The sequence below is a fragment of the Chanodichthys erythropterus genome, chromosome 18 (genome assembly GCF_024489055.1).
Source record: "Chanodichthys erythropterus isolate Z2021 chromosome 18, ASM2448905v1, whole genome shotgun sequence".
Taxonomy (NCBI): domain Eukaryota; kingdom Metazoa; phylum Chordata; class Actinopteri; order Cypriniformes; family Xenocyprididae; genus Chanodichthys; species Chanodichthys erythropterus.
The window spans coordinates 36,582,156-36,593,831 of NC_090238.1; the positions used below are offsets into that span (position 1 = coordinate 36,582,156).

Here is an 11,676-nt window from a genome sequence, read left to right on the forward strand (position 1 = left end):
CTATCATTAGTTTTGTCCTGCTAATTATTATTTTATACCCATAAAAATAATAAGTAACTGCCAGATAACGATCACCTGCTTTTTCTCGACATGGTTAACATTAGGTGTGTTATCTTAACTAATAACATTTATTAATTAGCTTATAACGCCCACATTTGATGTTACAGAAAAAAAGTTCAGTGATCCGTCAGATCCTGTAGGTCGGTTAGTACAGTTTACTGCTGAACAACTCATTTTGTTGGTGTTAAATAACAAAGAAATCGAAAATTAACAGTTAGTTAATACATCTTCAATCTCCCCTCGAAGCTCCGACAGTCCTCAGACAAGCTGTCAATCAACTTCGAATCATGACGACACGCCCCGTTTTTATAGCATCAAATTGCTAGCTAAAATCTAAATCATCACAAAAACGAACAATTGAATATATATCAGTGTGATAACAACTACCTTAAATGACCAAAACCATCTTTCAGAAAGTTTTATTTGAAGCAGAATTTATTTTTAAGTTTTCACTGAAGTCTCATTCGACTGCATTGATAGGGCGGGGTTTATGACCTGTACTGCATCCAGCCTCCAGGGGGCGATCAAAGAGCCCGTGGCTTCACTTTTCAGAACGTATGAGACACACCCGTTTTTAGAACAAACAAATCTTAATTTTTATAGCTATCGTCTCTGGTGTGAATGAGCCTTTAGACTTCAATACTCTTCATAATAATAATATTTCTTATACAGTAAGATTATTTAAACAGAGAAGCTAGAGAATATCTTGCAGAGATACAGGCACTTTATGCACTGACAACTAGATTTCATATAGTTTCTGTCTTATTATCAGAAATATACTTTGTTGACATTATGTACATTCATTCATTCTGCAAATATCCTTGCTGCTGTTGTGCTTTTATTAACGTTAGTACAGTCTCATGTTGGTATTAGGATAGAATATAGAAACTACAAATTTGCATCAGATAAATGAAATGATTTCCTTTAATTTCTAGAATAATAAAGCTGAAATGTGCTTTTATGCTTCTGCGCACCAATAAGCAACTAAATATTGTGTCTGAAATGTTTTGCAGATATGACAATGTGTCAATCATTATTAAGGCAACACTGTCTGTATTTATAATGAACGTATTATATCCAACAGTCTGTTTGAGTTTACAGTAGTGGCCAAAAGTGATGCCCGACCTAGGAAAATCGACATCTTCACCCTTTATTCAAATGTTAATAAAACTGATTGTGTAAGCATATTGCGTAGTTGTGAGTCGATTGTTTTATTTGTGATAATAACTGTACGAAACATGGCAAATTGTGTGGACATAATTTTTAGCCAGGCTGTCATACAAAGAAATTATGAACACAAAGAACCAATTAAATATTAATAACTGATTATATTGTAGACTTGTCTTTTTTTTTTTTTTCTGTGAGCATTTTTTTTTTTTACCTGTTTTTTGCCAAATAATTGTCAGATAAATGTTTGTTCCCTCATATTTAAAATTTTTCCTCACATTTTGATGATTCAGTTGAACTTGTAGGGTCATTAAAAACAAATATCCCCTCAGGACATCACTTTTGCCCAGTACTGTAGTCGAAATGTCTCGAAAACAATGGGAAATAGTTGTTTTTTTAAATAAAGAAGTATATTTAAAAATGCACATACATAAGAAACACCTTCACTGAAAATTACGGTTCAATATAACACCCCACATGTCCTAAAACCTGCACAAAACAATATTGAACAAGAAAGAAGAGATCTGCAAATAAGCATTGCACAAAAATAAATATTGACTGCACCTCAAAACTGGTTCAAACTAGCCTGAAACGTCCAAATGACACGTTTTACAGCCAAACTACAGAATGTCATTATTATAAATGATTGTGTATTTCTCAAGGGTGTATTAAAATGCCTTCATGGCAGCACTGATGACAAAATTCAGATCTATTTCAATACTATTAGCTATTTATTGTAAACAGCAACATTTTAAATACAGTAAGAATAAACCTGAAACGTAGAATACTGTTGCCTGCAGACGATTGACTCTCGTTGAATCAGTGGTGTAAGAAATCCCACTGTAAGTATACTATCAAAAACAGCTAATCTGAATGAGAACGTCCTACCGACTGAGCCATGCAAAGAAACAGTCCTGTTTCGCTGGATCGGGCTGCCGGAAATGGCCGGAAATATGGAAATAGCGTGCATATTTACAGGTTATGACGTTCCGGATGGTATCGTCTGTGTTTGAAGGGAATCTGTTCTCCATGTTTCCCTCTGGATGTGCGAGTGAACTCCACCGCAGCGGTGTCTATACGAGCACACATTTCCAGTGTTCCCCGGTGGAATGGCCTGTTTTTTCCGTGCCAGAATCTCGCCGCCAATCATCGCGAAGTTCAGAATTCCAGAGTCTCGAGGGAAAGTGACTGTATGTTCTGTATGATCTTACAGTGTTGTGTAGATATACACAAAGATGATGACTACTAGGTTGAGGATCGTCCCAATGATACCCAGCATGGCCAGAATGGATTCTTCCTTGCTTTCCTTGTCTTGAATTCCCTTTTCCTCATCACTTAGAGCAGTGTTTACCATTTTCCTTGGAGAAGTCTGCAGTTTTCCTCTCACACCAATCTGGGAAAACACACACAAATCAGTTGATATTTAGACAGTGAAAATCTTCATTAAGACTTTAACAAACTGATTTGGGATGTTAGTAACGGAATAAACCGTGATTTGTAAACATGAACACACAATCATAAAAAGCAATCTACTGTATTTGTAGGAATAAAGATTATTGAAGTACATTTTAAAAGAAAAAATCTTCATCAATCTTCAGTAGTCATTCTACTTCAAAATGTCACATTTAATTAAGTGTTATTGTATTATTTGTGAAATTTACTAGAGTGAGTAATCTAAAGGTTTTCTGTGTAGTAATCAAATAAAACAACCACATACTGTGGTTGTACTATGGTATAATGATGGTCTCGTTAATGCCATTGTACTTTTATATATAACATGGTGCTGAATGATTACCATATTTATATACTATAGTATTTATTTAAAGCCATAATGTATTTCAAAGAATACCAAGATAATCATTTATATGTTTATTTTAAATAAAAATATTCAAATTATTAATAAAATATAATTTGTTGTATATAAACGTAGTGGTCACTGCAGCATTTCTCTGCTCAGTTGCACTGGTTTTCCGAAGGCTTTTACAGAGTAATGATTTATTAAGGGGCATGAAAGAGATTTTTCATCAAAAATATATTCATTTCTATCGTCCCCTGAATAAAACATAATCAGCCGTTGAAAAATGTGCTTGAACTCAGGAAAAATATGTTGTTTGCACATGTATTTAGCACTGCTGTCCCTATTTATGCTTTGGAATAATTAATGGATAAATGCTACAAATATTACAAGGACAGTGAACTAGTTTTGTACTTTAATTTGCTGGAGTTGTGTGCAGTCTTTTGGAGGCAAAAAAAAAAAAAAAAAAAAAAAAAAAAATATATATATATATATATATATATATATATATATATATATATATATATATATATATATATATATATATATATATATATATATATATTATATACAGTACAGTCTAAAAGTTTGGAACCACTAAGATTTTTAATGTTTTTAAAAGAAGTTTCGTCTGCTCACCAAGGCTACATTTATTTAATTAAAAATACAGTAAAAAACAGTAATATTGTGAAATATTATTACAATTTAAAATAACTGTGTACTATTTAAATATATTTGACAAAGTAATTTATTCCTTTGATCAAAGCTGAATTTTCAGCATCATTACTCCAGTCTTCAGTGTCACATGATCCTCCAGAAATCATTCTAATATGCTGATTTGCTGCTCAAGAAACATTTATGATTATTTTCAATGTTGAAAACAGTTGTGTACTTTTTATTTTTTCAGGATTCCTTGATGAATAGAAAGTTCAAAAGAACAGCATTTATCTGAATACAAAGCTTCTGTAGCATTATACACTACCGTTCAAAAGTTTGGGGTCAGTAAGAATTTTTACTTTAATTTTTTTGAAAAGAAATTAAAGAAATGAATACTTTTATTCAGCAAGGATGCATTAAATCAATCAAAAGTGGCAGTATATAATGTTACATTTATAATGTTACAAAAGATAAGATTTCAGATAAACACTGTTCTTTTGAACTTTCTATTCATCAAATAATCCTGAAAATATTTTGTATAATTGTACACATTAAATGTTTCTTGAGCAGCAAATCAGCATATTAGAATGATTTCTGAAGGATCATGTGACACTGAAGACTGGAGTAATGATGCTGAAAATTCAGCTTTGCATCACAGGAATAAATTACTTGGTGAAATATATTCAAATAGAAAACAGTTATTTTAAATTGTAATAATATTTCACAATATTACTGTTTTTTTACTGTATTTTTAATTAAATAAATGTAGCCTTGGTGAGCAGACGAAACTTCTTTTAAAATCATTAAAAATCTTAGTGGTTCCAAACTTTTGGACTGTACCCTATATATATATATATATATATATATATATATATATATATATATATATATATATATATATATATATATATATATATATATATATATATATAATATAATGGCGCAGCTCAAAAAACTAAACTATGGGCACATTTGGTCCTGTTGTCATTCATTTGTCTAATAGTAGAGTAGACAATACATGCATAAATAAATGCTGGAAGAGTTTAGGATTGTTTCACTCTTTGTTTATATGAATTTTTTTTTTTAAAATATTTTCAATATTTCTGGATTTGGGACAAGAGTAAAATGTAGGGCTGTCAATTTAATACATTATTAGTTATGGAAAAACTATGCATAAAATTAATTTAACGCACCCGCCCCAGACCGCCGTAGTTCATCTTACATTTCATACAGTTGAATGGTGACAAACATACACAGGGCAACAACTCAATGTCAGTTTAGATACAGTTAGAATGTCCCTAAAATTCAAGTGATCAGGGCAAAAATGCTTTGTTTTCAAAAAAGTTCTTGTCTCATATTTATATGAAATAGTTATATCATAAACAAGTAACGAGTGCAATATCACACGAGTGCTGTTTTTAACCCTTATAGTACAAACATTTTATAGAAAATCAATACAAAGTTAATATTGTCTTATATTTTAGACACAATATTGTCTGTTTTTGCTTGATTTTGCCAATGAAAATATTACCTATAAAGCAAGAGAAGAACTGTTGTGCATTTAGTTTCTGAATGAATCTGCATTTTGAGCGAATCTGTCGAGTGAACCAATGATTCAATGGCCCATTCATAAAGAGAACCATTTACTTCATTCCTGGATGAATCTGCCATTTGAACGAATCAAATGAATGAATGACTCAGTGGGCTTTATTTTAACGGTCTGAAGCTCATGGCGCAGGTGCTCTTAGGCCGTGTCCAAATCCACTTTTGCCAGTTTAACAATGGAAAAAATGGTCGGTTCTCCAGATGCATGGTCCAAAAGGCTTGTGCCTAGTCTCTTATTGAGTCATGGGTGTGCTCTGGGCATAACATGCAATAAACCAATCAGAGTCTCATCTCCCATTCCCTTTAAAAGCCAGGTGCGCTTGTACCATGGCAGATTGCTATTTACATGGTGGAATATAGACACCCTCAACCTGACGAGTCAGTTTAAATACATGTGTGTATTGCCACGATCGGTCAAATAATTAGCTGTGCACCCACCAATAGGCACATATTACTAATGTGCCATTTAAATAACAAAAAAATACTGCGCCATTGACTTTAGACCAGGTTTCACTTGCTCAATGGCGCAGTCGTTTTCAGTTGCCTCAGAATAGCAACATGCCAACAATGTGCCTGAACACACCTCGTTTTCAGACCAGTACGCCCATGGGTGAACAGATGGGCGCGAGTGCATTTGCTATTTAAACAAAGTGGGCGCTGGACGTGAAAATGATTACTGCATCGGGCTGAAACTAGCAAAAAACACTTGCGTCACATTTGGCTTCTCATTGCGTGAGGTTTATGATAGGGACCAGTGACTTACTCATTTAGACAAATTGTTCTGGTCTTTAAATATATCTACATACCAATTCAGATGCAGCTTCTGAAAATATATCTGGCCTAAAATTGTATATGTAATACATTCTTTGATGAATCAAATAAAATATTTCTTTCTAAAGTTGCTTTTTGTAATGTCTATTTGATGCTTTTCTCATTTAACACAATAATGACTTAAAGACCTAACACTCTTAGGGGGTAATTTCTTAGCCAAATTTGATGTGTGATTGTCACATCATGTAATTAGATAAAAAATGTTATGATAAAATTATAAAATGAAGATTTAATGATAAAAAAATGAAGATTTAATGATAAAAAATGAAGATTTAATGATAAAAAATGAAGATTTAATGATAAAAAAAAAATGAAGATTTAATGATAAAAACATCTATACTTAAAATCCAGAAGGCATGATGAAGGCATGACAAGACATTTTCAATGTGACCTTCATATAACAAATATTAAGAAAGAACAAAAAATACAAATAAATGAAGTTTAAATCTGTTATTTGTAATAAAAACCAACCCCTGGGAGGTGAAACAGATTGAAGAAACAGACATTTCTCTTGTCTAATAAATCCTGCGCCAACAGCTTTCCAGAAGTCTGATGGCAGATTGACATGCTATACTGCGGGATGATGTGATTTTGGGATCCCTTGAGACTCGTTCACGGTCCAGATTCATGATGAATGCAGTCATTCATGTGGTTTGGCATTCAGTCGGTCCACACGGGTTGGACAACAATGTGCCAGTCCTTTTGTCATGAATTTTGGAAAGTGAAAGACACAATAGATGCCCTAGAGTCAAAACATCCTGTTGGAATTGCAGTTTAATCCGGAAAGGTCTTTCCTAGAATTTCTAGAATCCTATAGAGTGGTGCAGTGATGACGTACATTTGTAGGCCAGCCCAGAATTTAACATCAAACTGGTTCACAAAAAATAAGCTTTGATCAACAAAAGTTTGTGATACTTACACGTTTTGTCCACCACCACTAAGCTTCCGACAACTCTTTCACTTTCCCCTGAAAGTTTTTGAGAAAGTGATTATAAGCACACTATGCTGTAAAAGAGTTTACCTGTTATGCATGATGGCGTTTAATGTCACCGACAGCCTCTGTAGTCCCATTTAGCAACACACAGGCGGTGAACAATCACCTTTTTCAAGATGCATAACAGCTTTAAAAAAATCATGAATGGGGTGATGTATTTCATATAGTAGAATAAAATGTGAAAGTATTTTGAGCTTGTGTTCACCACAGACCTTATTTCAGCCATTTAGCCAAAATCCCATTCAAAAAACCCATTGACTTTGGGATGATGGAACCGGATGTGCTAAAATGCAACTCATTTCAGGTTTTTGGCCTATAAAAATGTGTCATCCCTGCAGCACTATTGTGTTATCTCTAAAAGGGCCTTTTATCACAAATTAAAGGAAATCTGTTTTAGTTTCACAGTGACATTGAAAGAAAAATGATTCAGCGCTGCATGAAAAGAGTCTCTGAATGGTCTTTCTAATTTTTGTTTAAATAAATAAATACTTTTTATTCAGCAAGGATGCATTAAACTGATCAAAAATGACAGTAAAGGCATTTATAATGTTACAAAAGTTTCTATTTCAAATAAAAGCTTTTTACTTTCTATTCATCAAAGAATGTTTTCAACATTGATATTAATCAGAAATGTTTCTTAAGCAGCAAATCATAATATTAAAATGATTTCTGAAGGATCATGTGACACTGAAGACTGGAGAAATGATGCTGAAAATTCAGCTTTGATCACTGGAATAAATTGCATTTCAAAATATGTATACATTACATTTCATTACAAATATATTTCACTGCTTTTACTGTATTTTTGATTAAACAAATGCAGCCTTGGTGAGCAGAAGAGACTTAATGTAATGATCTTACTGATCCCAAACTTTCGAATGGTAGTGCATATATACACAAACACATATATAATGTACATTTACAAGACTAATGTCTAGTTTTTAAATAAAAGGCACTGCATTATTTAAGTGCACTTGCTATCATCAGCAAATGAATCTTTTTCTTTCAGTGATGTGTGTCTGTCTGTGATCTATAGGGTGTGTCTGGTCATAGTGTCATAAACAGGGCTTTCCTCAAACCCAACCCTCTTATTGTACACTAGATGTGCTCTCATGCATGAAGACAACTGCTCCTCGCTGATAGAAGACATGTTTCGGGAAGGCTTCGAGTGTCAGACGTGCCAAAATATGAGGCTGGAAACAGCTTCACTAGAGAGAGCAGCTGTGCTGAGCTCAGAAACAAAGTGGAGATCGTCCAAAACCACTTTACCAACTGGCCAGCTGGGACAACACCACAGTGATTCAGCCAAGCGATGTGACATTAGTCCAGGAACATTGGTCATGAGGTTCTCTGGAAATATCCTTTAATAAAAACGTACAAATAATGCCCAGCACAATTTGAGTATGAATGCAAATGGTCTTTGTTTTAGGGTTGCCAATTCAAATGGTGGTGACAGATGTTGCAAAAAAGCTCAAAAAATGTGATTATGCATTTAGAAAATCAAAAGGGTGTTGTTTCACGCTACACTTCATGTGTTGTAAACCCCGAATGACGCTGTCTGTGAAATGAATGCGGTGCTCAAACGTTACCGTGAGTTGTTTCGCAACAAAAAGCCAATCATAAAAGGCCTCAAATGCTTGCCTCTTTTAATATTCATGTGCTCTGAACATCACTAAAACGTTCAAAGTGTTTCGTTTCAGCATCTGAGAGAAGTGCTCTTGTGTGTCTTAGATTTTTGTTTTTGTAGTGTTTCAGAAATAACTTGAGTGAAGTTCTTTCCCCATGACATTCTCATTCTACAGAGCATTTCTACACGCTATTGATGATCAATATTTCTTAGCCTGTTTTCTTAGTCTAAAGTGAAATTTAAGACTAGACTGGTATATACTGTAAATGACATCAGAGCAAATGTCTTTAAATGGACAGTTCAAACAATCGGAGAATTATGTAATCATTTACTCACCATCATGTCATTCCACATCTTTTACTTTCATTGCATGGATAAAAGGGAAAAAAAATAAATTTTTCAAAATATCCTCTTTTGTGTTTCACAGAAGAGAGAATGTCATACACACTATAAAACCTAACGCTTCAAATAATTAATTGGTTTGAGTTCACAGAACTGATATATTATTTGTTTCATTGCTTTAAGTTTTATGAACTAATTTCTTTTAATTTAGACAAACTTACGTTTAACTGAAACTGGGCTGGGATTTCTGTTTCCCAGCATGCTTTGCCCATGGCACTCGAAAGGGAGAGTAAATGCTAAAATTAAGTGTTATATAATGTTTTTTTTGTGTGCAAGATTAATGTTAAGTGGGAGATAAGTAGTGATTAATGTCTTATGCTAGTTTCTGTAAATATGGGTTTTTGGAGAGTTACCATTATGGTGACAAGTGGTACATGTGGCTTGGTTTGAGAAGAGCAAGTGTTATACTATGCTATTGCTAAAATGTTAGCAAGTTAGCATTTTCTGTATTAGTTATAGCTAGCTAAGTTTACACTAATAAAAACAAGATTTTTATCATTGAGATTACATGACAATTTTAAGTTAAATGTATTTATTATTGTAAAATGTAAAATTTATGAAATTAAAATGTAAAATTAATTTACTCAAATATTTCACAATTAAAATGTAAATGTCTTAAACTTTGAAATTATTAACTTAAAAATTTTGATTTAACTGATTGCCTCAATTTTTGGGGTTTTGCCAACTTATTCAGGTTCATAGTGCAGGTTTGCGATGATGGTGAGTAAATTATTTTCACTCTTGGGTGAACTATTCCTTTAATATCACTTTTGCAATATTAATATTTTATTCACTTGTGTTTTACAGCATTTAATGCCACAACTGTTAGGTTTTGCTGGGGAAAAAAAAAAGCAGAGCAGATTTACAGATAGACAATTAGGCTATTATTAAAACAGGTTGCATGCTAGTTATAGTGTGCAGTCAACGTTATTAAACGCATAAATATTCACATTTCAGGTACTCTGAATGTATTTGCATTTCTCCCATTCCTTGGCATTAGTAAACATTATATTTTCTGCCGAGAACCAACATAACCAGACTTGATGCAACCAAGTTGCAAGAGCAGCCTGACAGAAGACAAATTGAAATATTTTGCTGCCTGACTGCATTTGCATGACAAAAATATATACACTATTATAATGAACAGGCTTTCTGGGGCTTTTAATGCAATGATGACAAAATCCAGACCTGAATCTCCTATGAGACTAACTGAAACTGGATGTCATTTGTCATTTACATGATGCTTGTGTTTCTGAATGGAAGCAAATCCATGCATCCACATTCAATATGTAGTAGAAAGGCACAAGGGTTTGAGCCCGACGCACAATATTAAGTGCAACTCCATATTTATACGCAGATGTTGACCAATCAAACAAAATGTCATTCCTGCTACACCTAAGCAGAAATCATGAACCTCTCTGGATAAGTGAATGGTCAAACCTTTTCCCACTCAAGTTATTTCAGGCATATGAAATATTTGAAGACATTAACCTGTTCTGACAGTGTTGCTGTAGGCATTGATTTAAAATGTCTACAAACAAACAGCCCCCAATACAAACACAAACACACACAAACACACACTCCTGAGCAAATACATGTCAGATGAAAACTGTCCTCAAGCTTTGTTTGAGATTTGCCTGTGAGGCGTCTTATACTGTACTGATTTCTATCTAAAGCCTATAATGCTGCCGAAAGCACCAGAACTTTCTCCCAACACACATTTGGTCTCAAATACGCCCTTTATGAACATCATTTACAACTTATACTTTAGAATAGATAAGAATTAACATTAGCTTTCAAACTAAACACTTCCAGTGTATCATAATCAGTGCAATCCCACCTAAATAAACTTAAAAACTTAAGTGCAGTTGCTGCCTTAAAATTTTGAAGTATAATTAAATTTAGTTCATTTAAATTATATTCGAGTTAATAAATGAAGTTGCAATTGGTTAAATGAGTTAAAGTAATGGAAAAACATGTTGTCATGACCAATTGATCAGATATTTACAGTGCAGTAATCACAAAATGAATAAATCGTACATTGCACAAAAATTCATCAAAAGTTCCAGTAACTTTATTGTCATTTAAATGAGTAAATCCATCACTTTTGCAATATTAACATTAATATTTTCTTCACTCTTGTTTTACAGTATTTAATGCACAACTGTATGCATGAATTTTCACAATTAATTTCTCCTTTTGTTCCTCACCATCAAACGCCTCCGGCAGACGATCCTAACAGATGGGAATCATCTTACCTTGCACAGCATCAGGAAGAACATAGCATCAGACATGCTGAGCGGGAGCGTCTTTCCGAGGCATACAGACATCCCTGGCAGCTCAGAGAGAAGTCGTATCCCCTCATCCTTTAGCTCGGAGGGAGATCCCGAATCACGGAGAGTGGCTGAGCTTTCGTGTGTTGCTTCTGACGGCGCTCCAGTGTTTTCCTCCCCAGTTTCATTTCACTTCTCCCCGAGTTGACCTGTCATGAGCTCTCTCTCCTCTGCTCAAGTGCGCTCGCTCTTTCGTTCGTGAGCC

The 11,676-nt window shown here is 33.8% G+C and overlaps 1 protein-coding gene across 1 annotated transcript; it reads right to left on the reverse strand.

Annotated features, from left to right (window-relative positions):
• Window positions 1-2,434: 2,434 nt before the first annotated feature.
• LOC137006393 (protein TUNAR-like) lies at window positions 2,435-11,408 on the reverse strand. The gene is made up of 2 exons (XM_067367105.1): window positions 11,397-11,408; window positions 2,435-2,620 (listed from the first exon to the last, which is right to left on the reverse strand). The coding sequence occupies exons 1-2, from the start codon at window positions 11,406-11,408 to the stop codon at window positions 2,435-2,437; spliced, it is 198 nt and encodes a 65-aa protein (XP_067223206.1).
• Window positions 11,409-11,676: the final 268 nt, after the last annotated feature.